General features: G+C 41.0%; 2 protein-coding genes across 2 annotated transcripts; both read left to right on the top strand.

The window, feature by feature from the left end:
* Positions 1-632: 632 nt before the first annotated feature.
* On the top strand, positions 633-2551 carry LOC113058289 (mediator of RNA polymerase II transcription subunit 29-like). Its single transcript, XM_026226051.1, has 4 exons — positions 633-921; positions 1012-1079; positions 1998-2082; positions 2169-2551. The coding sequence occupies exons 1-4, from the start codon at positions 691-693 to the stop codon at positions 2391-2393; spliced, it is 609 nt and encodes a 202-aa protein (XP_026081836.1). The 5' UTR covers positions 633-690; the 3' UTR covers positions 2394-2551.
* An 8851-nt stretch (positions 2552-11402) lies between these two features.
* On the top strand, positions 11403-26192 carry LOC113058285 (C2 domain-containing protein 3-like). Its single transcript, XM_026226048.1, has 33 exons — positions 11403-11571; positions 11854-12114; positions 12291-12448; positions 12553-12740; positions 13242-13351; positions 13748-13874; positions 13989-14102; positions 14232-14379; positions 14476-14561; positions 14741-14935; positions 15028-15137; positions 15220-15338; positions 15435-15566; positions 15644-16054; positions 16188-16339; positions 17127-17370; positions 17454-17631; positions 17707-17890; positions 18645-18817; positions 18934-19069; positions 19220-19488; positions 19947-20024; positions 20452-21072; positions 22139-22432; positions 22512-22650; positions 23158-23222; positions 23348-23553; positions 23815-23948; positions 24022-24165; positions 24395-24585; positions 24652-25414; positions 25664-25772; positions 25915-26192. The coding sequence occupies exons 1-33, from the start codon at positions 11520-11522 to the stop codon at positions 26044-26046; spliced, it is 6423 nt and encodes a 2140-aa protein (XP_026081833.1). The 5' UTR covers positions 11403-11519; the 3' UTR covers positions 26047-26192.
* Positions 26193-26511: the final 319 nt, after the last annotated feature.

Here is a 26511-nt window from a genome sequence, read left to right as displayed (position 1 = left end):
ATGGCGCCATTTGATTTTATTTCAACCATGGTGACGCCATCTGGTTTATGAAACCACTCTTATTTAAATCTGCTGTTTATCAGATTTTGAGACACTTGTTTTTTCATTCATTGTGAAAAATAAACAACTGTCTGGTTCCCGACCCAATGACAACACTAGAAGCACCTAAGACAACACTAAAGATTAATCTCAGATATTCGGATAATGAAGTTATTCCTTTCATGTCAGACTTGAAATTAACTAGTGTACTTTACGCGCATGATATTTGCAGACCGGTTGTTCGCGTGACATCATGCAAAGATTCTGAGAGAATACTGAGGGATATTTTATGCAAATAATAAGTTAAATATATTAATTTCTCTTGCACGCTTTCAACCCAAATCTTTTAAACATGTTTTTATTGTATCTAAGTATTTACGTTTATATATATATATATATATTCTTCACTGATTATTTGAACCCTGTTGGCTTACGTTCTTCTTCTTCTGTGTTTTTTATTTGGCGGTTTGAAAACGAAGTACATTACCGCCGTCTTAAGTTTGTCAGTTATTTAAGTGTCATTAATGAAGTAGCCCAGGGTGCGGTCAGGAGGATGACCGATCCGGCTCAGAGTCTTCTAGCGCCACCTGGGGGAAGGCGACATTTCTGTCTCAACAGCTACTAGCTAAACTAGCTAGCAACGTTTGCTCTATGGTTCATATCCGTGAGAGCAGCTTCCAGCGGAAGTGGTCGACTCTCTCATTCATGTCAACAATGGCGTCGCAGCAGCATATGGTCACTAATGCTCAGATGGGCGCTCAGCAAGCGGCTGTTTTACAGCAACAACAACAACAGCAGCAGCAGCAGCTCAGTCAACAACAAGATTTCGACCCCGTTCACAGATTCAAAATGCTGATTCCTCTTCTGAAAGATAGTTTACAGGTTTGTTTGTCGCCTTTCGTTGATCATGAGAACTGAAAGTGCTCGCCTGAAACACCAGACTAACATTAATTTACACTCTTATCTTTGCAGAACGTCATGACCATTGCTTCACTGAATTTTGGACAGAATGCAGCTATTGACAACGGAAGAACAACAGAGTGAGACTCCCTTGTTATTATGTGCATAACAGGTTCATGAATATACAGTACATAAACGCGTATATGCATGTACAGTGCTGGGTAGTAACTGATGTTACATGTAATCTGGATTCAGTCAAATTCCAAAAAAGTACTTGTGATTAGATTATTTTACATTTTAAATACGCGTAATCCGATTACAGTTACGTTTATATTGATTAAAGTTACACGATTACATATTACTCTCACAAGTCTTTGTCTTTAGAAGGGTTATGTTTGGTTATGGTTATGTTTTTCAAACACATTAAAATGTTTAATGCACTTCATGCTGTTAATAACAACAAATGGGATATATCTCCATTCTCTATGTATTTTTGTTTCAATTTGGAACAGTATTAAACTATTTAAATCAATGTGATAAAAGAATAAGTTTACAAAGACTACAGTTTGTGAGTTATCTTCCCATGTGTTTAATACTGTATGTATTCTATGTACTGTCTATCAATTTATATACATGTGTGTGTATATATATATATATATATATATATATATAAAGCCTGTTTTTGCCACAGAATAAAAAATAAAATAAAAATAAAATTGTGACTTTTTAATTTCACAATTCAGACTTTTTTTCTTGCAATTCTGATGGTTAAAAATTAGGAAAATATATAAACAATATGAATTCAGAGTTTTTTCCTCACGACTCTGTTTTTATTTCCATCACAGAATGAAAATTAAGAATGTAATTGTGACTTTTGTTCCTCACAATTCATATCTTTCCATAATTCTGACATTGCAAGTTATTGATGGGTTGTGAGATAAAATGTCACAATTATTTATTTAAATTCTGTGGCAGAAATGATATTCGATAGAAAGATTTCTGAGTGCATAAACCAATAAGTAATATTTAAAAACTATATTTGATTTCTCAAAATGTAGGAAGGGTAATGATGCAGCAGTTCAGCGGTTTGACAAAAGTTTAGAGGAGTTTTATGCTCTCTGTGATCAACTGGAGCTCTGCCTGGTAAGAAACCGCTGTGTTTGTTTCTGTTGAAAATGTCATTCAAAGCACTTTTTTCTTTTTGATTAACTGATGTTTTTTTTCTTCAGCGTCTGGCCCACGAGTGCCTCTCACAGAGCATCGACAGCACAAAGCATTCTCCAAATCTCGTACCTACAGCCACAAAGCCGGACACCGTGCAAACAGAGTCTCTGTCTTACTCTCAGTATCTCAGTATGATCAAATCACAGATCTCATGTGCTAAAGACATTCATAATGCTCTCTTAGAGTGCTCGAAGAAGATTGCTGGGAAGGGTCAAGGAGCTTGTAATTAATTGCTGCCAGCTGGATTGAGTTTGCTTTTTTATTTTTATATTGCGTAGCTTTGATGCTGATTAAAGAATATCATTTTTTGTATTTTCAGCTCCTTTTTTCTGTTTACGACTGTGACAAATGTATTCACACAATTAAAATGATATATTATCTAAAAGAAGTGTGTGTATGCATGTTATTATGAACTGTTTTGATCTAAAAAGCATCTTATGGGTCCTGTCTACTCATTTGCTAAGAATATTTTAGTATTGTTTATATATTAAGAGTTATGTAGTATTATTTCCATGCTATTAAAATATTCATATTTATAATTAGCTTTTATTTTAATGTTTGAAGTTTTTTACATTCTGTTTAGCTTTAATTAAATTGTATGTCCAATTTAGTTGTAGTATTTAGCATTTAAGTTTCTTTCTTTTTTTTATCCAATTATATTTTATTTAAGCTTTATCTGAATTAAGGAAAATTATTTTTTGAGTGGTTTAGATTTCTGCCTCAACCTCACACTTTTGTGGTTTAATACTTTTCCTGTAATCCAGTCATGCTTCTCTTTGAAGATCTTTTACTGTAAACATGTGAATAGGTCAGATCATTTGCAGCCAATTTACTCCTTCAGAAACATACCTTATACAATCAGAATAGAACTGAGTAGGGAGATGAAGTGCGGTTCTTTGACTAGATAACATGGATTGTAGAGTTTTTGTTTGTTTGAATAGCACTGTTCGTGTACATGTGTGATTTGAGTTGATAATGCAATTCAATAGATCATTTAATGACCTGCACTCGTAAGGGCTCACTGAAAATATAAAAGTATCAGTGGTGGACGAAGTACACAAATCAAGTACTTGAGTAAAACTACAGATACATATGGTAAAATATTACTCCAGTAAAAGTAAAAGTACTCCTTTTTCAATTTTACTCAAGTGAAAGTACAAAAGTACTCAATTTTTTATGTACTTAAGTAAAAAAGTACTGCAAGATAAATGTTTGCAATTTTATATAGGCTACTTAATTTAATTTTATATTAGCACATTTATTTTTATAATCCTACTGCTCAAAATACCTTGGATTTTTTCCAAAATAACCACTATATGGAGTCAAGATATTTTTGTTGTTGATATGGACTACGCTGATGAGAGTAATGCTCACTGTGAAGCTTACACTGTGATGTACCTGAGAGAAAACAGAGATGACCATCTGATTTTCACCAGTAAGAAAAAAGTATTTTAAAGTTAGTTGTTTTACAGAACATCAAAGTTACAGTACAGACCAAAGGTTTGGACATACCTTCTCATTCAAAGAGTTTTCTTTATTTTCATGACTATGAAAATTGTAGAGTCACACTGAAGGCATCAAGGGCTATTTGACCAAGAAGGAGAGTGATGGGGTGCTGCGCCAGATGACCTGGCCTCCACAGTCATCAGACCTGAACCCAATCCAGATGGTTTAGGGGTGAGCTGGACCACAGACAGAAGGTAAAAGGGCCAACAAGTGCTACGCATCTCTCGGGGAACTCCTTCAAGACTGTTGGAAGAGCATTTCAGGTGACTGCCTCTTGAAGCTCATCAAGAGAATGCCAAGAGTGTGCAAAGCAGTAATCAAAACAAAAGGTGGCTACTGTCAAGAACCTGCAATATGACATATTTTCAGCTTCACACTTTTTTGTTATGTATATAATTCCATATATACTTCCACATGTGTTAATTCATAGTTTTGATGCCTTCAGTGTGAATCTACAATTTTCATAGTCATGAAAATAAAGAAAACTCTTTGAATGAGAAGGTGTGTCCAAACTTTTGGTCTGTACTGTATATATGACATGATAATAAGGCCTGAAGTTAGGAAGAACATTTTAAGGAAAAAAATAATAAAACAAATTTCATAATGATTTTTTCCTTCTCAAATCTTGTCTGTGGTTTAAAAACACCCCTGGCCAAACGGGGTGCATCTCTTCCCACTGATAATTACTGTAGTTACCATGTTCTGAACATTACATCCTTTATTTTCTAACCAGATGTAATCTATATATATATATGTGTGTGTGTGTGTGTGTGTGTGTGTGTGTGTGTGTGTGTGTGTGTGTGTGTGTGTGTGTGTGTGTGTGTGGCTGAATAAAAATATTTGGACATTATAAAAATTACATCAACTTAGCACCAACAAGCTTGTTAGCTAGACAGTTAGCATCAGCTAACAATATTTACTTATTTTCAGTACGATGAACATTCATGTCTGTCTACTCGTCTAGTTAATCCAAACAATATACATATGTATAACGTTACTGTCGATAAACAATATAAAAACAGACGTAACATAGGACATAATAAACATAGGACATTAATAAAACTGTTAACATTACGGCAGCGGTGAATTTGAACGTGCATGAGTTATTGTATTTAATCTGTGTTATTTTAGTTTTTTTTTTTTTTTTTTTTTTTTTTACGTACAATTGATGTATCTGCATCGTCTGCACTCGAGCATTTCAGTGGGCTTAAATAGATCACTCTTTACAACGGATTTAGTTCCCAAACAACTGACAGTTTTGACCTAAATATGATTTTCAGTTACAATAATTAATCCAAAATTTCGACATAACTTACTTTTAGCAACATCAGACGCACGCGCGCTCACAAGATCTCCCGGTTCTTACTTCTGGAGACTCGCACTAAACGGTTCATTTGAATCAGTGAGTGGTCGACTCCAGAACAGCTGCAATCGGATCATTCTAATTCGTAGACGAATCGTTTGGTGCGATTCGCGATCCGATTTAAAAGTTTATTTTGAAAAGACTCAGTTCGTTCATGATGAATCAGACACCGCTTCTGCGATCGGAGCACGTGATATATTATAGGGAGTAACGATATGTTTTATGAAATGTAGTGAAGTAAAAAGTACGATTTTATGCTTTGGAATGTAGTGAAGTAAAAGTAAAAGTTGCTCAAAATAAAACTACTCCAGTAAAGTACAGATACTTGAAAAATTTACTTAAGTACAGTAACGAAGTAAAGCTACTCCGTTACTGTCCACCACTGAAAAGTATATGTATACTTGTATACTTATACAGTGTATAAGTAATTCTATATATCTGTCTCTGTGTGTGTGTGTGTGTGTGTGTGTGTGTGTGTGTGTGTGTGCGTGCGTGCGTGCAATCTGTATAATAATTAATCCTGGGATTACGGTGACTAGTTCCCTTATCGAGTCGGTCTCTCGACATTACGTATGGGGAAATCCATTTCCTCGAAATTATGAAGTCTGATTGAATAACTCTTTTGCTTGCAAATAGCCAATGGCGCCCTCGCCCTCACCTGATTGGCTGACAGCCATCAATATAGGTGACGGTGGGCGCCAAAACCCTCAGAATCTTTTTTCTTCACTTGAGTCTGGTTTCGCCGTGGATTCACGCATACAGAGCGGAAAATTTTGGAAAATTATCCCCTCTCGCGTTCCGGTGATTTTACTTTTAAAATGTCTCTTTGCCGCATGTGTGGTGGGCCCATTGATTTCCCGGACGCACACGAGCAGTGTGTGCTGTGCCTGGGTCGGGCTCACGCAGAGGCGGCATTCGAAGGATCCGGATGTCGTGCCTGTGAGGAGCTTCCCATCAAGATCCTTCGTGCAAGGCTGGCCGTTACCCGTAACGGTGGCCCTGTATCTCCTGCCTCTCCCCCGTCCGCCGCCGTCGAGCCGCGAACCGGGAGACTGCAGAGAGCTCCGTCGACGGATTCTGTCGAGGTACTGGCGTCGGCCCAACGCCCACGCCACCCTCACGTGGAAGATCCCCTCTCATACTCTGAGGCCAGTTCCCGCCCTCCACTAGAAGCGCGGGAAATGGTCTCGTTTGGATATGACGAGGACGACGCCATGTCTACTAATGCCTCAGACCCGGGAGCGTGGTCCGAGGCCCCGTCTGAAGCCGCCCCCGCCTCGCTGGATGCCGAGCTTATGGCGATCCTCACGGAGGCGGTGGCAGATATGGAATTGGAGTGGACAGCCCCCAAGGAGCTGCCGTCTAAGAGATGGATGGACGGTTCTTTCCTCGGCGCGGGCCGCCAGGCTGAAGCCCCGCAGAGACCCGCGCCTTTTTTCTCTGAGGTCCACGAGGAACTCACCCGGTCATGGCGCTCCCCTTACTCAGCCCGAGCCCATGCACAGGGGACCCAGCTGCTGACGACGGTGGAAGGGGCGGAGAAATTGGGATACGCGCGACCGCCTCCCGTCGAGGATGCTATCGCGGCCCATCTCGCGTCTTCTCCCGGCTGGAAAACCGCCTCTTTGCCTTCTAAGCCATGTCGAGCTACTGCTCACATCGCTGAGAAGGCGTACATATCTGCTGGACATGCAGCATCTGCCCTCCACACGATGGCAATCCTGCAGGTCTTCCAAACTCGGCTCCTTGGGTCCCTGGATGAGGGAAGCCCGGACCCAGAGTCGCTCAGGAAGCTGCGCACGGCGGCGGATCTCGCTCTCGCGGCGTCAAAAAAGATAGCGCAGGGAATCGGCCGCAATATGAGCAGCCTTGTGGTCCTGCATCGCCATCTGTGGCTGACGCTGTCCGGCATGCGCGATGCCGAAAAGAGGCAGTTCCTGGATGCACCGGTGAGCCCCACCGGTCTTTTCGGTGTCGCGGTGGAATCTCTGTCGGAGAAATACGCCGAGACCGTCAAGCAGTCTAAGATGATGCCTCATCTTTTGCCGAAACGGTCTCAAGCCCCCCCTGCAGCGAGGTCCAGATCTTCTTCGGCACAGCGACAAGCGGGAAATACCAGGCGCGCGTTCCCGAGCGCAGCAGAGCGTCGTGAGCCAGAGCCACCATTCCGCCAGAGGCAGCCCAGGAAGCCCCGTTTTGGTCCGAAACCGGCCTCTAGCAGCCAAGGGCGCCCGGCTGGCAAGAAGGAGCAGCGTTCCTGATGCTCGTGCCAGGGGGAAGAGAGCGCGGGACGTGTTCGTCGGACCCGCGGCGAAAAGGGCGCGTTCCCGCCCAGAGTTCGTCAAAGATGTGAATGTTGTGAGAATGAAACCGCTATGTTCTGTTTCAATAAACATGCATTACATGCCTCAGCAAAAGAGCTTTCTTCCTCCCTCTACTATTACCCGCTACATAAGCGAAGCCTCTCCTCCGAGAGACGCTTCGCAAAGCGGAAGCTCGGGGAAACCCGAGGAGGTGACTATGTATGTTCCCGTGCAAGAAGCCGCGAACGAGTCACCTGCCACTCATATAGCGGTCAACGCTTCCCCAGTGGCTGGCGCGCACGCCCCGCCGCATCATGCATTAATACCCTCCGTATTGAGTCATCTCAGCGCGTGGGCGACGCTCCCCGCGGCATCTTATTGGGTGATCAACACGATAAAACGCGGCTATACGCTCCAGTTCGCTCGCAGACCACCCCGCTTCGGCGGTGTGATTATGACAGAAGTGTCAGAACAGAGCGCCCCGCTGCTACGAGCAGAAATATCCTCTCTCCTGGCCAAACAAGCAGTAGAGATAGTGCCCGTGGAACGGAGAAATTCCGGTTTCTACAGCCGTTATTTTCTAGTTCCGAAAAAGGACGGAGGTATGCGCCCCATCTTAGACCTGAGATTACTGAACAAAGCGCTCGCGAAACGCACGTTCAAGATGATAACTGTGAAGCAGATCCTCGCGCACATTCAGCCCGACGATTACTTCATTGCAGTGGATCTAAAGGATGCTTACTTCCACATCCAGATAGCCCCACATCACAGGCGCTTCCTGCGTTTTGCATTCGAGGGTGTGGCGTACCAGTTCAAAGTGTTGCCGTTTGGGCTCGCTTTGGCTCCCCGTGTATTCACAATATGCATGAATACAGCGCTCGCTCCCCTGAAGCTCAGTGGAATGCGCATACTGAATTATCTCGACGACTGGTTAGTCATCGCACGGTCGAGAAGCGCTCTCGAGGAACACAAACACAGACTCCTCGCCCATCTGACAGGTTTGGGGCTGTCTGTGAACATTCAGAAGAGCACACTGCAGCCGCGCCAATATATCACATTCCTGGGTATGATACTGGACTCGCGCTCTATGACCGCGAAGCTGTCAGAGCCGAGAATCCAGTCGATTCAAAATACACTAGCCCTCTTCGTTCAAGGCAGAGCTATCCCCTTAAGAACGTTTCAGAGGTTGCTCGGTCTGATGGCGGCCGCAGCCTCCGTCTGCAGACTGGGCTTGTTACACATGAGACCGCTTCAACACTGGTTACAGAGCCGAGTGAAGCCGCGGGCGTGGAGAGCGGGAACGGAACGCCTTATCATAACGCGTTCATGTCTCGAGACTCTGGCGCCTTGGTTCGGCACGACCATATTCGAGCAGGGTGCTGCTATGGGCAGAGTGGTCAGACGTGTAGTGGTCACTACGGATGCTTCACTATCAGGCTGGGGAGCCCTATGCGATGGCAGACCAGCATTCGGTACGTGGACAGGGGACCAGACGCGCTGGCATATAAACTGCTTGGAGATGGAAGCGGTTCATCTAGCGCTGCAGAGTTTCCTTCCGTTTGTGAAACACCGTCATGTTCTCATCAGAACGGACAACACGGCGGTGGTGGCGTACATCAATCGCCAGGGAGGTTTGCGTTCGCGATCCCTGCAGGGATTAGCGAGACAGCTGCTGTTATGGACGGACAGGGTACTTCTGTCGATTCGAGCAGTGCACGTACCGGGCAGCTTGAATTGCGGCGCGGACATGCTGTCCAGGGACGGCATTGTACACGGAGAATGGAGGCTCCATCCGCAAACGATAAATATGATCTGGAATCTGTTTGGCAAAGCGGAGATCGACCTCTTTGCGTCGCAAGAGAACGCCCACTGCCCTCTGTACTTCTCGCTGACAGCATCCCCCCTGGGGGGAGACGCGCTGTCGAGCCGCTGGCCAAAGGGACGGAAGTATGGTTTTCCCCCAGTCAAGTTAATGCCGCTGGTGCTGCAGAAGATCAGGGAGGAGAGATGTGCGTTGATCCTGGTAGCACCCAAATGGCCCAACCAGCCGTGGTTCCCGGAACTGGTGAACATGTCGCGGCTTCCCCCGTGGCGGATCCCGCCGAGAAGGGACCTCTTATCCCAGGCGAGGGGCACCATATGGCACCCCAACCCAGAGCTTTGGGATCTGCATGTGTGGCAGATCAGCGTGGAGTATATCAGCGAGTGCTGCAGACAATAGCAGAGGCTAGAGCCCCTTCGACGAGGCGTTTATACACTCTGAAGTGGAAAGTATTTGCTAACTGGTGTGTTGACAAAAATGAGGACCCCAGGAGTTGCGATATCTCCATTATTCTGACCTTCCTACAGGAACGTCTGGATGCTGGCAGTACCCCATCTACAGTGAAAGTCTACGTGGCCGCTATCGCCGTTTTTCGTGACTTGCTAGACGGCCATTCAGTGGGGAGGCACCCCCTGATAACGAGCTTTCTTCGGGGAGCTAGGCGGCTTAATCCACCCCGCCTTCGTCAGATGCCGGTCTGGGACCTGTCATTAGTGCTTAGTGCGCTGTCCAACCCACCTTTTGAACCAGCCGAGTTAAGCGACCTTAAAGTGCTCTCATTTAAGACGGCGCTACTGCTCGCGCTAGCTTGCGGGAAACGAGTGGGAGACTTGCATGCCCTGTCAGTGAACAGCGCGTGTATGCAGTTTGGACCGGACGATTGTATGGTCAGACTTTTACCCAAACGCGGTTATTCGCCTAAAGTGCTCTCAACGCCGTTCAGAGCTCAGATAATTACAATTCAAGCATTTTGCCCCGAGGAGGACAGTAATTCAGTGTCTCAGAAGTGCGCTTTGTGCCCCGTGCGTGCCCTGCGTGCATATGTGAACAGAACTAGCCAGTTTCGAACTTCAGAGCAGCTTTTCGTCTGCTACGCGGGTGCCAAGAAGGGCAGCGCGCTGTCGAAGCAGAGGCTATCACACTGGATAGTGGAGGCTGTGCGACTAGCTTATGCTTCCCGGGGAACCGCCTGCCCAATCGGGGTGCACGCCCACTCCACAAGGAGTTTGGCGTCGTCATGGGGTTGGGCGAAAGGTATGTCTATTCAGGACATTTGTTTCGCAGCGGGCTGGTCGTCTCGCAACACGTTTGCGAGATTCTATAATCTGGACATTCCCTCGTTCGCATCACATGTGCTGTCAGTGCAGGAGGAGGGAGTTGAGCAGTCTTTGGACTAAGCTATGGGCACGCCCTACCTAGCGCGTGCACTAGCCGTGGTTCTTTCTACCAGGTCAGCGTCAGTTATTGTTGTAATAGCTGCGGTTGAGGTATTCATTCACTATCTAATGTGGTCCCTTTATTATGCCCGCATTATAAGCCGGCAGTGTATTCCCAAGCACCAACATATTGCTGCATTTTCCCCATATCACACCAGTGTTGCTTATCTGGGTGCACTGGATTACGATGGTGTAAGAGCTGATTTGGCTCTGTGCCAAGAGGTGTTTCAACCAGGTCCGGTACCCGACCTAGAGCTAACGCGCTGTAAGAGCTAGTGCTTATGCTCTTCTGTGGCTCGATGCGAGCTGGGCCGGACAGTATTTCCCACACGGCGGGGGTTTTATTGTTCCCCATACGTAATGTCGAGAGACCGACTCGATAAGGGAACGTCCCCGGTTACTCACGTAACCTTAGTTCCCTGAGAGGAGGGAACGAGACATTACGTAACCTGCCGTGTGGAAAAACCTTCCAGCCTCATTACTCTCGTTCAGTGGAAGATTCTGAGGGTTTTGGCGCCCACCGTCACCTATATTGATGGCTGTCAGCCAATCAGGTGAGGGCGAGGGCGCCATTGGCTATTTGCAAGCAAAAGAGTTATTCAATCAGACTTCATAATTTCGAGGAAATGGATTTCCCCATACGTAATGTCTCGTTCCCTCCTCTCAGGGAACTAAGGTTACGTGAGTAACCGGGGACGTTTGTTGGATGTCAGTCTCAATTCGTTCCTCTGTAGTTTCACATCTTTCCTTTAGAGGCGCTAGAATCCCCTCTCACTGCTTGTCAGAGCAAAGAGAAGAAGTCGTTCCAGGCTCTGATTGGTCGAGCCGTTGCTCAGCGGTATTATGTTTGTTAACGCAACTGTCAAGGAAATATGAAATCTTTGATTCATTAATAACATTATTTGAGAACACCCTCTATGTGAGGAATGAAGAATAAAAGGGTGAAACCCTCGAAGGGTGTAAATAACAGAAAGAGAGGTCAGTGGGATTGTTTTGGAGGTAACTTGTTAGTTGTCGCAACTTTCTTTTAAAAAGAGATTTAAAAGCTCGTTACCCTCGCGAGGACAAAACCTGCGTCTAAAAAGTGGTCTGTCTACCTAGACAGTATTTTAATGCTCACTGCGTTTTGCGGCAGACAATGCTTATTTTTTGTTGGCTGCGCTGTAAAAAATAAACAGCTGTAACGTTATTCCAGGCACTGAAAGTTAGGAAGCGGTATTATTATTATGAACTCACATCTTTCTTATTATCTCACTGCAGTGCTGAGCGATGTGTCTCCATCCAGCAGTGTTCCTCCTCTGGTGGAGGGTCATCTGAGATGTTTTCTGAGGGTGACGGTGAGTAAAGTGCTGTGGACCATCCCCAGACCTCCTCCTGTGACTCTGGTCAGGCTCAGATGGTGGGGAGAGTCTTCCATTGGCACCTTCTTCAGGCCTGGACATGCTGAACAGAAGGGGGACAAATCCACAGTCCGCTTTCCCGTTCGATGTGGACCCAAACAGCTGACGTCTTATTTGACAGGTTAGATTTGGCTGCTATACAGGTGATGGCTGATTACTGACTGTTCCTAGAGAGGCATATTTACCTTTACATATGTGTGGGTTTCAGCGGGTCTTAAATTGATCTCAGTTGAATCTGCAGAAGGCTTAATTGATTTGTGTGATGCATAGCTGAATTTAATCGTTCTTTCTTCACAGATATGGGCTCATTGGTGCTGGATGTGCTTACAAAGGTCGATCATTTGCCTATAGCTCGAGCACAGGTCCCCGGGATTGCCCGGCTGTCTTTGTCTCACTCCATAAATGGATATTTCACTCTTGTTTCCCCGTCATCAGAAAAACTTGGAGAGCTTCAGGTGGGTGATATGCTCAGCAGATTTCACATTTATCATGTTTTCTTTCTTCCCCACAGATTTAAGTTTCAGTTTAACTCCCATGTTGTATTCTGTTCATTTTGTAGGTCACACTTGCCCTGGAAGCGTTAACTGAAGGGTATGACAGCAGTTGTTCAGTACCCACGACTGATATGAGCCTGGACGCTCAGGCTCCTGGGATTACTGACCAGAACTTGTCTGTACTGCCATCCCAGGATCAGGCTCTCCCAAGAGTGAAGGAGACCGCTGGCAGCAGTTCTGGCCACATACCTAGGTTTGTTTGTTTTTTAACTTTTGGATGGTTTGACTGTTGAATGAATAATGTGGAACAAACTTTAATTAAATCACTCCACTCACATGCTGTTCTTCAGCAACAACACGCATCCTCATGACTGATTTTGTTATTCGTTTCAGTCTGGAGTGTTGTCTATGAGCGGATTTGGATAACATGTCTTTTTTAAATAATGGAATTAAAAGAATTTTATGTAAAAAAAAATGTTTCAAGGAGTTCTGTGGTAATAGTTTTGTCCCCAGTGGTATTTTAGTGTTATATTTATACAAATAAAACAAATTCTATTCATGATTGATTAACTAATAATATTATTGTTTTCTTATAAACATATAATAATAATAATACTAATATGTACTAATTTTTAATTATATTTGTTATAATGTAGATTTCAAATTCTTTTCTTTAGTTCTTTGTTTAATTTTTTTTTTAATTCAATAAACGTCAACAATAAAACATTGATTTTGTCCAATATTCTTGTTTTAGAGGGAAGGATTACCTGTATTTTCAAGCAGATTCTTCTACTGGAAAACCTAGACCCGCTTCTGCCCAAATTCCTTCAGCAAATACACAAGCACCTGCTGACCTTTTGTCAGGTACAGCTCATTAACTTGATTTACTCAATTCATTACATTGACAATACTGCTGACCACAGCAACACGTTGGGTAAAATAGTGTGTGACATCGATGATTTCAAAGGACTGGTCAAATTAAAGAATTGTCTTCTGCTGATTGATCTTGAGTTTTTTTTTTTTTATGTAAAAGAACGTTTAAATTTGAAACCTTATATTGTGTCAATACAGCACTATACAAATTACACTTTTTCTATAAGAGATGCTTGTGGTCATTAAATGTGCCAAATATATAGACATAAAGAGACTCGATACACTGTTTAGTGATGCATACCTGATGTATAAGCAAGTGTTTATTTATTCTTTACTTATTGTCCATTATATAGTTGACTCATTTTCATTATATTTTGTATTTTGCAGTTCTTCTGGAGCGTGGCAGCAAACTCCGAAATGCAATGGTGGTTTCAGCCTTAAAATCTGATGTGGGCTCAGATGTTCCTCTGAAGGACATTGCCCTGCCTCTCTCCACAGACAACACTGACGCCTTGTATGAACTCTTCTGTTTCATTCATATCCTGTACCTATGAAGGGCCAAAATAGAAAAGAAAATGGTGAATGATGATGATTATAAATAATGTTAAACATCATCTTCCGCCTAAAGGCCAGCCAGGCCCTCCTCAGGAACGTTTCTGGAGAACATCCTTCAGTCAGAACTCCAGCCTAGTCAAAATAGAGTCAACACAGAGGACATGGCTGTGGATCTCCTGCTGGGAAGGTAGTCCTATAGATAAAGGGAAGAAAATGAAGCTTTGCTTATAAATACTTGACAGAAATGTGGGTAGATTTTTGTTTCTCTATGTTTGTATCAAACCGTTTTAATGTTTGTAGTGGCTCTGTTCCTCAGTGGTAATGGATCCGTGCTGCAGTTCTGGGATGGAGAGGGTTCTCTCCCAGATTTCTTTTCTGATCACAGTAGTATGCTCATGGACAGTGAGCTCAACGACCCTCAGTATGATCAGAGTCTTCTGGAGAACCTCTTCTACAAAGCTCCTGTATGTCATGCACTGTGACCAGCAAACTATAATATGTAGCTACTATGTTTTCTTTAGCTTATAACTAACTAATCCAATTTTTTCTCCCTTTTTCAGATATCTAATGAAGGTTTGGAAATGGACGATCAGAAGAAAGACCCGGAAGAGAAGCCAGTACACACAAGACCAGCTAAAAATGCCCAGTTAGTTACAATAATGCAGGAAGAAATGCTCCAAACTCATTCACTTAAGACAAAAAAAAATAAAAAATACACAACCACACATGTGAATGTTTTCACATCTGTGTAAAGGCACAGAGATGTTATACAGTATATTTAGAATAATATATATATTTTTTTAATTGCCTATATTTTTATTGAAGGCTCGATTCAGAAGATGTGCAGCTTTCAGAAGCAGGAGACGATTTCTCTGGACTTGGCGTGGATAAAATAGCTTTGCTTGGAGACATTCGGTTTGCCAGGGTCACCATCAGTGAGTTAAAAGTTCCCACTGAGAGCACTTCGAGAAGTCTTTCTAGAAAAGGAAGGCCACCTCGTCCCATCACCACAAAGAAATGGTACAGCGTTTAAGATTCTTCAATTATCATGGCTAGGGATTTGTGTGTCCATTTTTCAGAACTAACCAGATACAAATATCCTGTTTATCTAGCTTTTATATCGTTGAGTACCTCTTTCCATTGGTCTCTGCTGGGAATGAAGATGTTCGACATGTACCTTCAGAGATTACTAAAGTTGTCTCTGGTAAAGTAACAGAGGGCGGTGAGTACATCTGTAATAGAGAACTTTTACTAAAGAGAAACCAGAAGTTGTGTAATGATCTGGGGATTCATTTTTGTTTCAGTGGTGACGTTTCAGCACCAAAGTTTGTTTCCAGTGAGGTTCGGCAGGTCGTCTCTTAAACAGTGGTGGAAGATGAACGTCACCTTCAAGATTTACTCCAGAAATAGCCTTCAGAAGAGCGTAAGTGCAGTGTGTGGCAATCACCGAATCAAACAGAGCTCAAAAATAAAGGCTGATCTGAAATCGAGGCCTGATCTTGTCTTGTGTGATGTTCAGCCTGTTCTCGTTGGATCGGCGATGTTTCCTCTGAGCTCTTTGATGCAGAGTCAGTCACTGAGCATTTCTGCCGCCCTTCCTGTTCAAAGACCGGATAGAAACGCTGAGAAACAAGCATTTGGTCCTCTGAAGGTAATGTATAACTCATAAGAACCACATTTAGGAGATTTATTTGATCTAAGTGATTCGTTCTTTGTTCTTTTTTTAAGGTGTTGTTTGAATTAGCAGCAGACAAGAATGATTTCTTCACCAAAAAGAGAATTCTGGGTCCAAGCAGACCGCTTTCTTCCCGTTTGACTGAAGAGCATGATGGACCCAAGGGTTTATGTGTGAGCGACCACAGGAGAGACTCGTCTCCTAGTGCAGGTGTTATCCTGATACCTCCATCCAGATCACGAGCTACATCACCACCCGTCAGATTCCAGAGCTCTCTTCAGCAGGAAGTGGAGGAGACTGAGATTTTGCTTCATATGTTGCTCATGGTGCCCGATGGGAAAGATTTTAACTGTGCACCCATGCAGCCCAATGTCTACTTGAACTGTAAGCTCCTCGGATCCGATGAAACCGCTCGATCGACAGTGAGCTGGAGTCAGAAACATCCAACATTCGGCTTCATTCAGGTCCGAGCTAAATATAGAATCGAGAAAATCCAAGGCTTTACACATTTCACTCAGGGTTCCTGTGATACAGCATAATTTATTAGAAAAATGTAGTTTGTTATTTGTTTTTAACCTGATTTCTAATATGATGAAGGTGGCTCCGGTCGCACTGACCAGCAGACTGTTGGAGAGAATGAAGAACAACATGATGGTCATTGAAGTTTGGTTGAGAGCCAGTAACTCAGACCATGATAAACTTCTCGGTTTGGTAAAACTACCTCTCCACCAGTTCTACATGTCCTTCAGGTAGGTGTATTGATCTTTCTACATATGTATGTATGTGTATTACATATATATATATATATATATATATATATATATATATATATATATATATATATATATATATATAACATTAGTATATTGTAGCATATTACATATAGTATATTAATTTTGTAATTGCAGTATAATATTGTATTTATTATAGATTTCTAATTAAAATAAATATGTGAAACACACATAATATTAATTGTTATAAATGTAATATTATTGTATTATATAATAATATTAATAATAATAATTTTAAAAATAAGAGTAGTGTATATATATATATATATATATATATATATATATATATATATATATATATATATATATATATATATATATATATGGTAACATAATATAGTTAATTAACTTTTTATGAAATATAGCAGTGTAGTTGCCATTAAATAAAACCAAAGCTATTAAATAATTCAAAAGCATTTTATTTAATTGAAATAAATCTGAAATTCAAACCAGTAATACTCCTGTAGGGTTGTGGTTAATATTAAATGAAAACTTATACAATTTTGCCTTGGCTACTAACTGAAATATAGTTTTTTTTTTCTTACTTAAGTTTTAAGTGGAACTTTAAATAAGTTTGACATATTTTTAACTACTAAAATTACAGAAAATGAAATAAATATAGATTAGAGCTACATATTTATATTTAAATATTAAAAAAATAATAAAAAGACAAAAACAAATAAAAATACTTAAATATATGAAATATAAAAATGGTCTTTTTATTTGTACTTTATTTTGTCTCCAGAGAGCCCAAGATCACAGAGCTGCTGTTGCAGTCTCCGTATCCAGTGGTTGGAGTGGACAGTTTTATGCCTGTGGTTGATGTATTCAGCGGCAGCACTCGTGGACACCTCAGGGTGTGTCTAGCACTGGGTCTAGCACAGCAGATCACAGCACTGCAGCGAATGAGGGACGACGAGCTGAGCCCCGGGTCACCGCTGCCTCGACCAGCGCACATGTTAGACCACCGGCCACATGCAGAAGCCAAGGCTAGTTGTCTTTAAACTCCTAAAAGCAGGCCTGATGCTTAAAGGATGAAGCTTAATTTGTTTGTGAATCAATGTTCTTGTAGGCCAGTACCACTGTGGATGTTCTGCGTGAGCATGTCTTCATGGTCCGAGTAGAGAGAGTGAAGGGTCTGACGCCTCTGCAGTCCACAGTGTGGGGAGAAGCTGACTGTTACATCCAGTACTCCTTCCCTGCACAAAATGAGTTGAGAGAGGACATGGACCCACTTATTGTGGAGAGCAGTAAGCTGTTTTCTTGCTGACTGTATCAAAAAGTCTTTTTTTTTTTTATTCAGCTCAACCAACTCTCTTCCACAGATGTGGAGCTCAAGGCCTACCGCTCTCAGACCACTCTCTGTGTGCCGGACCCTGTGTTTGGACACAATGAGACTCATGTCCTACTGGCTCCTCCTGATGTCCCAGTGCAAAGAGTACTGCTGAGCTCACTGGCCAGTCAGGGACCGAGAAACGGAGGGGGAGTGCAGTTTGAGGTTTGGTGCAGGTACAGTACGTGTAGAAATTGCAGTTTAGTCCTGAATTTTATTTATTTCATTTAAAATGCATTTCTTTTATTTGGCAATAATTTCACTTATATATATATTTTTAGTTATTTTTTTTTATTTTTTTTTTATCAAAATGGATCTTTTATTTGGTCGTATTTCAAAACCTTCATCAGTCTCTTATTTAATCTTTATTATTATTATTTATTTTATTTACTTATTTTTACATTTGAAATGCATGTGAAAGCATGTTTTTTTTTTTGTTGCTGCAATATTTGTTTATTTACTAATTTATTTACATTTTAGCATTTAAAATATCTCTCTTTAGTTTGGCAATATTTTTATTTTATTTAGTTTATTTTAACATTAATATTATTTAAAACATGTCTCTTATTTGGTTTTATTCATTTATTTATGAATTAGCTTTTGACATTTTAGGATTTAAAAGCGTTTTTGACTGTTATTTATTTGTCGCTCTTATTTGGAAATATTTATTTATTCATTACGTTTAAACATTTAAAGCATTGTTTTATTTTAGCAATATTTTATTTGCCAATATTATTATTTCATACTTTTATTATTATTATTATTATTATTTTGTCCATTTAAAAACATTTGCTTTTATTTAATAATATTTGCATTTAATTCTATTCATTTATTTTACACATTTGGAAAATCTAAATACATGTCTCATATTTTTTCATATTTTTCATATTTTCGGGGAGATTATTTACAAGCCTATTGAAACATTTGCAGGTATTATTATCCTAATGTTAGAGATCAGCTAGTAGCCAGAGGATTGCTGCCCGTGTCCAAACTGTGTGCCATGGTGACCATGCAGAAACAGGGTCAAACCGATGCACAACTGTTCTCTCTTCCTCTGGTACCGAGAACCGACCGACCTGTTGACACACAGCCTCAGCCGCCTGGTACGTACATCTCTAATTATCTTAAAACTGCAAACAAATAACTAGAAATTATTATTATATGAATTTAAGACAAATGTAATAAAGTAGACGCTGCTTTTATCTGTGCTTACATGTAGGGCTGCTTGAAGTGAGTGTCCAGTACAAGTCTCGCCCAATGAGGAGTGTGGGAGTGAAGAGTGGGGTGGTGCCGTCCCGCAGAGTGATGCTGGTCGTGCAGGTGCACAGAGCGGCCGGGCTACAGGCTGCAGCCAAGTGAGTCAATCTGCCTCCACTCTACCTCTAGCTTTTAAACAATTACTCTAACAGCAATCTAGAATGATTACAATGATCTGCCTTTACACGAATCACAATAAATACATGTAAATAGTGTTTTTATTTACCATCTTTTTTATTATTTCTCAGAGCTCTTGCAGATCCAGATGACACACTGCAGTATTACTCTGAAGTGGGGCTTAACTCTTTCATCACCATGCAGTTGTCCTTCCTGCCGGACAGCGAGGTTCGAAGCACGCGCGTGGCGGTCAGAAGTTTCTGTCCAGAGTTTGAACATCACGCCGAGTTCTGCTGTAACCTGCTGGTGCAGAGAGACTGCGGGGAGAGCGTCAGTCTGGCTGAACTCCTGCAGGAGGCAGTGGCTGTCTTCACCATATACAACAGAGACACACGCAAAAGTGAGTGACCCAACCCAAGGTAGACAGATACGTGGAGATTTCATTTTTTTCATGACACGCTTCTGTTAAGGATGTTTGGATACCTTTAGGTTACGAATGACTCCACAAACACATGCAGCCCTTCATTACATAATCCCATCGTGCAAAAGATCCGAGGTTGTGTGTAAGTGTAGATCTGTGTTGTAAGCAATAAAAAAAACTTGGCTTATAATAAGTGGGTAGATTAAGTTTTGTCTGCACATAAGTGGTTCAGATTATTATTTTATTTTCATTTGAAAAGGATATTTTTCCAGTTACTGTTCATATTTTCAGGCACATTTGTAATGCAAGTTCATTTTTATGTTTTTACACTTACAATTCAGTGCCGTTTTAATATTTACTTGTTAATTATTAGTATTATCACTCCATTCCTGCATTATAAATACTATGTACTGCATGTTTTGTTTATCTCATTGTAGAAGCTGAAACAAGATCGCAGGACACTGTCTTGGGCACTGTGAAAATTAAACTAGCAGATCTGATTCATAAAAGAAGTGGTATGACAGTCTTCAATATTAATAGAATTTAAGTTCTTGATTTATTTTTATATTGTAGTGTTAATTAATATATATCATTTAGTATTTATTTATTTCTTTTTATATTTATATTAACTTTTTAGCATTTAAAAACTGTCCTGTTTTACTTTGAAATATTTGTATGTTCATTTTCTTCAATTAATTATTGATAATTATTAATTATTTAAGTTTGATATATATATATATATATATATATATATATATATATATATATATATATATATATATATATATACATATATATAAAATAGCTTTTTTACATTTTAAAAGTTAAAGAACTTGTCTTGTATTTGGCTATGTTTTTAGGATTTCATTTCTGTATTTATTTATTTGTGGTTTTAAAGTAAAAATTAATGGAAATATAACATATGTATATGAATGTCTGCAGGCATATCTGGCTGGTACAGTCTGTCTCTACCTCCGAGCACAACCTCCTCTCACAGTCTGACCTCAGCAGGAGGGCTTGAAGTCTCCATTAGTTTTTCTCATCATGCCGATAGAGAGCGAGTCCTCAGTTCAGCCCGTGGTCTGGGATGGGACGTGGGGCAAAACAGTGAAGATGAGGCAGATATAGAGGACGAAGATACTTTGGAAGCAAGCGCAAAGTCTCTGGCATTATCAGTCTCCATGCCTAGAGCGTGGCTGCCCATCCATTGCCTGCTGCTGCCAGGACATGAAGACTTGCAGCGTTCCACCTACTGCTACTACAGATACAAACTGTACAACCAGCAGACGGTCTGCTCTGAACTCAGACATCCTGCTCCAGACGAGTGTGAGGGAGGAGAAGGTTTAGCCACGGTGGCATTTCAGGGGAGTAGAAGCGTGGTGCTGAGGAGGACTCAAGCCCTGCGCTGGTACCTGAGGGAGGAGAAGCTGGAGGTGCAGGTGTGGGTGGCCTTTGGGAAGGAGAAGAGAGTCCGGCCTCATAACGCTGACCGTCTGGTGGGCTCTGCATTTGTGGATCTCTCTGCTCTTTCTGGGACTTTGAAGCACCATCAAACAATCAGCGGTAGATATTTGTTTTATTCCTTATTTATCTGTGAAGAGGCTATTTGTGTGCTTTAATAGCTTTTATTTTTATGCTGGCATATTATTTAATCATTCTAAAAATCAATATAAAGAAGCACTGTTACCACATAATGATTTCTCCCTTTTTAAACGGTACATTACAAGACAAGTTAATTTATACATAGCGGTCAAAATCTGGGCTCTTGGTAAGAATTTTTTTTTTTTTATGTTTTTAAAAAAGTTTTTTTTTATATCCTTACCAAGACTCTATTATTTAATTGTATCCAAAATACAGTAAAAATAGTAATATTATGAACTGTTTTCTATTTGAATTTTAAAGAAATTCTGTGATGACAAAGCAGTATTTTCAGCATCATTACTCCAGTCTTCAGTGTCACATGATCTTTCAGAAATCATTCAAATATGCTCAGTTTTTAAAAGAACATCATTTATATGAAATAGAAATCTTCCATGACACTACAAATGTTTTTCTCTGTTTTTTATGGCAGTGTACATTTCCCAGTTTTTACAAACATTGAGGTTGAGTGCTTTCATCAAACTCAACCTTTTTCCCTCGTTCAAGCCTTTTACCAATGTTACTATATATATATAAAAAAGTGCAAATATTTTCCTTTTAATTTATACAAAATTAAATTTTATATAATTACTAACCAATATTTGGAGCCAAACTAGCATTTTAAAGGTCCATCCTTTTTCTTTTTTTTCTATTATCAAGACTTTATTTATAGAGAAATATTTGGTAATAGGGTTGAAAAAACAGTATATCATATTAATATAAAAATAAAACAATACATACAGGTTTAGTTTAGTTTGAGGTCTTTTTTTTCTGAAGGTTAAGCACGTCCCTTCCTTGCCATTTTGTTGAAGAACAGAAATTTGATTTAATTCCAAACGTTTCAGTCCCGAGTTTGAAGTCCATTTCTAGCTGATATCAGAAATGCTAGGAAAATCCTACTTTCCAATGATGTGTCCTCTGCTCATATCTAATATATTATTTGGGTAACATGAAATCTGTGTTCCCTCTTCATTTCTCTCTCTCATGTTAGGTGTGTATCCTCTGTTCAAGCGCTCTGCTGTAAACCTGAGTGGTGCTGCTCTCAGAGTCCATCTCACGGTCACAACAGACTCTGTACCACATGAGCCTCCGTCCAGCGAGGAGCTCAACAGCTCAGTAGAAGATGAGGAGGATGGAGGCTTCCCCACCACAGCGCTGTCTAGACCATCTCAATCCCCCAGCAAACAGCTGATCACTGATGCTCCACCATCCAAAGAAATCAGCAACGACGAGACCTTCATAGCCAGCATTACTGTGGACAGAGCTATGCATCTGAGCCTGAAGGGTGAAATAACCAGAGTTATTACTGATTTTACTTCATTCTCGTTTCCATTTATGATGTTTAATGCTGATGTCATCCTCAGGATGTCCTCTCGCTGAGCGTGATGGTGGATTGCCTAGCTGCTGTGTTTCTTATGCCACCGCCGATGTCCCGGGCACAGTGACAACAGCACTGGTCAAAGACACTGACTGCCCTGTGTGGCACCACCAGCAAGAATGCAGGTAAACCCATTTAAACCCATTTGACATTTCTTTTAGGGATGCACCGGTTGACCGGACATAAATCGGATCCGGACGGTTTTTGCTTAAAATACCCATTCGTTTGAAAAGCCAGATGTAAACGTCAGTTCTGTATAGGATGATTATTTTTATTCTTACCTTAAAATTATATCGACTGAATTTGATTTTAAAATCACCTGCTGTAAAGTGTTTCATTCATCCAATAAAAAAAAAACATTTTGGGTAATGATTCACATTTATATTTTTAACTTGAGACAATAGTTATTTATTTTTCATTTTTGTGTTTCACTATGTTACTGACACATGAGTGTTATGTGCCACATTCAGCGCTCCCATGAAAGTGATGTAGGTGTGACAGATTAAGAGGGGCCACTCAAGTGGGAAATGTAGTACAGGAAATACATGTAAAGACCAAGTGCATGTATGCATCTTAATACCAGATGGAAACAAGTCCAGTGTTAAACTTACGGCTGTTGTTTTTGTCTTCAGACTGTCGAAAGAGCTACTTTTGGATCCCCAGCAGTCTTTGGTTTTCAAAGTTTGGCATAAAGGAGGTAATAGCAAAGCAATCATGCACGACGCCCTAGCATTGCGGCAGCTAGTTTTGAACATGCAGGCAGCATGCATATTTTCATCAGAAAATATAAAAACTAGTTTTGCAATATGTTTTCCTTTGCAGAGGTTGAGCGGGTGATTGGATTTGTGTCTGTTGACCTATCACCACTTCTGTCGGGATTTCAGTCGGTTTGTGGCTGGTATAACATCACTGATTTCAGCGGGCAGTGTCAGGGGCAGCTGAAGGTGTCTGTGTCTCCTCTGAGGGCAGTACAGGAACTCCGGGCACAGAGACTGACGGCCCACGACGCCCTCGCTCCAGATTCAAGTGTGAGCCATTTATAGAGTTTTGTTGTTTTGTTTGCTGAATTGCTGCTAATGAAATCTCTTTTATTATTTTCATTGTTGCATACTATTTTTTGTGGAAACCTTAATACACTATATATATATATATATATATATATATATATATATATATATATATATATATATATATATATAGTTATCTCACATGGATATATTATATATGATGTTATTTCTATGTATATACAGTTGTCTCACATGGTGATGATTATGATGTATCTTTTGCAGGCTCTCTTTAGTGCACTTCCACTTTGCTATCAAACGACATCTACGTACAGCAGCTTCCCCAGCCACATCAGTCGATTCTCAGAGCAGAGGATCAGCACACCTCCTGATCAGTTTGAGAGGCTGCTCTCTGACAGGTATTTCTTTAGGAAAGCTGCATTATTGTCAGAATTACTGTCTGAAGTAACACCTGTGGGGATGTGTTTTCAGGTCCAGTGTGACGGATCGTCACGATGAGCACATGGACAACATAAGAATGTTCCACCAGACTCTGCGTGGGGATGAGAAAGCGTCTCACTCGTCCACGGCTGGAGATTCCCACCCATCCAGTTCAGCACTCTTCTCTGCCCTCAGGTACACACACCGCCCCCTCCACTTCCTACATGAAAGGAGAAGAATTATCACGAGATTATGACCAGATTCCACATGAAATCCAAATGTCTGCAGCATTTCAAAATTTAAAAAAAAAAAAAAAATTTCAAATTTGGAGACTGGGGGGGAGGGTTATTTATGTAGAATGACAATTCATTCCACTCTGGCTTTCATTTTTGATTGTTAATGGGATTTTCTGTTGCATTTTAAGGAAAAACCTCAGTGAGCTGGATGATATTCAAAGATATTTCAGCCGAAAGTTGTCCGCTCCGACATTCCCAAAGCTGAGTGAGCTGAGAGGAACATCAGGGCAGGACGAACACAGAGACTCCGAGACAGACGCCACACAACTGCTACTGAAGTCCAGTCAGCTGGTGGGAGAGGTCAATAACATTATAACAGGTGAGATCAGTTTGTGATTTCCTCTTTATTTAAAGGCTTTTTAACTTTACATTTCTTTCAAATCAGGCTTAAGTGAACACCAGACGAAAGGAGCACCAACTTCCCATAAAAGCTCTGCTGCTCTTGTTGTGGTTGAGGAGCATTTAATATCTGGGGCTGATCGGCTGATATTATCAGAGTCTGATAGCTGTGAGATAGAGCCACGCTTTCATAAAGAATCAGACATGATGTTGGAGGATGAAGATAAAGTCTCGCCCATCAGCTCTAGACAGTCACCAGCTGCTCCTGAAAAGCTCCACCACAGCTCCAGCGATCACTCGTCTGATGAAGATGAGGGTAAAGAAGAGGAAAGAGATGAGGACCAGCGTGAAGATTTTGAAGAAACTTTAATACAGCCCCGAACACTTAATGAGGTCACTTCAGTCACAGACAGAACCAGTCCTTGGACCAGCCTTCTGTCTGACCCAGATGTGGGATCCCTGGAGAGTCTGGAGTCTCAGGACGACACCATCCACACTCGAGGGATGGAAAGAAACAGCAGAGAACTTCTTCCAGACTTCAACCAAGACGTCGATTCTGATTCAGATGTCGGTGTAAGATCTGAAACTGATCTGGAGACATTAAGGAGGGACGACGGCACTATTGCCACAGATCATCGGGAACCGCAGTCTTCTCCAGATGGTCTGGATGGAGATGCTGCTCTTCCTAGTATCAGTGAGGTGGAAGATCATGAACAAAGTTACAGTCGGCCTGAAGAAAGGGATGAGACATCAAACGTGTCTCCATGTACAGCGACAGATGATGAAAGTGATGAGTGGACAGCAAAACCGTATCCTTCCAAGCTTTTTCTAGTTCTTTTGACCGCTTATGTTGCATGCTGTTGATAAAAACAGAAGAAAAAAAATAAATAAATCCATCTTAATCTGCTTCAGTTTGTAAAAACCAACAAAAAACATTGACACTTGCCCCATAGACTTCCTTTTTAAGGGAATTTTAAATGGAAGTGTGTGGGACAAGTGTTCTAAACTGCTGCTTATTAAATGATAAGAGGTTATTTTTATCTAAGCCCCCTGTGCAGTTTGGGATCTGTAGAGCTTCCAGATTACTTCCTGTCGGCTCACCATCTGGAAGCATCCATGAGGACTTTGAGGATGGCACCTGTCTTTCCATCGACAACAACTGAATCTGTACGTATTCGCCCAATATTATTATTATTATTATTATTATTATTATTATTATTATTATTATTATTATTATTATTATTATTATTATTATTATTTTTGAACTCCAATAAAGCTGCTATTAGCTATTAATATCCATTCTTTGTAGGAGACTGGAAATCCTGGAAATCTATATCGAAGACTGCCTCGATCAAGACCCAACATCCCTGCATCCCAGAGAAGTGAAGAGACCAAAAGAATTGCTAAAATATTTGCTTCAAAGTTAACAGAAGAACGTTAATGTTCTTCTAATTTGTGTGTGTGCTTTAGTTTTTTATATATTTAAAATATGTGATGCCTATTTATTTCTTGAGGAATGCAATATTCTTTTTAACATTTAATTTTGGATAATGTGAGCATTAAAAAAAACTTGTTTATTTACAGTAATTAAGTATTTTTATAATAAAGAATTTTGTATTTCCATCTACGGAGAATTGTTTTCGAAGGTCCCATTCTCACCATTTAGTTTTTCCTCTTCTAAACGTTGTCAGTTGTCTGGTGCAGTTAATATCTGCCAGACTGAGCTGCTCAAAGACTAGAAGCATTTTGCTGACAGATGAGGAAAGTGCCCAATTTGAGCTGCTGCAGACAATGGCACATTCTGACAGTGATGTAACCAAAGTATTATCCAGAGACAAAAGGAGCCAACAGTTAGACAAAAGCCCTCCTTTACCCTGTCAGTCTGTTCAATGAGCTCTAATTAGAG

This window comes from Carassius auratus, chromosome 40 (assembly GCF_003368295.1).
Source record: "Carassius auratus strain Wakin chromosome 40, ASM336829v1, whole genome shotgun sequence".
Lineage (NCBI taxonomy): Eukaryota > Metazoa > Chordata > Actinopteri > Cypriniformes > Cyprinidae > Carassius > Carassius auratus.
This window is presented reverse-complemented; position numbering and strand designations above follow the sequence as displayed.

Coding starts and splice junctions, on each gene's coding strand:
- LOC113058289 (XM_026226051.1), top strand. CDS start 691: ATGGTTCATATCCGTGAGAGCAGCTTCCAGCGGAAGTGGTCGACTCTC. Junction 922..1,011: donor TTCTGAAAGATAGTTTACAG/GTTTGTTTGTCG, acceptor TTATCTTTGCAG/AACGTCATGACCATTGCTTC. Junction 2,083..2,168: donor ATCAACTGGAGCTCTGCCTG/GTAAGAAACCGC, acceptor TTTTTTCTTCAG/CGTCTGGCCCACGAGTGCCT.
- LOC113058285 (XM_026226048.1), top strand. CDS start 11,520: ATGAAGAATAAAAGGGTGAAACCCTCGAAGGGTGTAAATAACAGAAAG. Junction 11,572..11,853: donor TGTAAATAACAGAAAGAGAG/GTCAGTGGGATT, acceptor ATCTCACTGCAG/TGCTGAGCGATGTGTCTCCA. Junction 17,371..17,453: donor GGCCACATGCAGAAGCCAAG/GCTAGTTGTCTT, acceptor ATGTTCTTGTAG/GCCAGTACCACTGTGGATGT.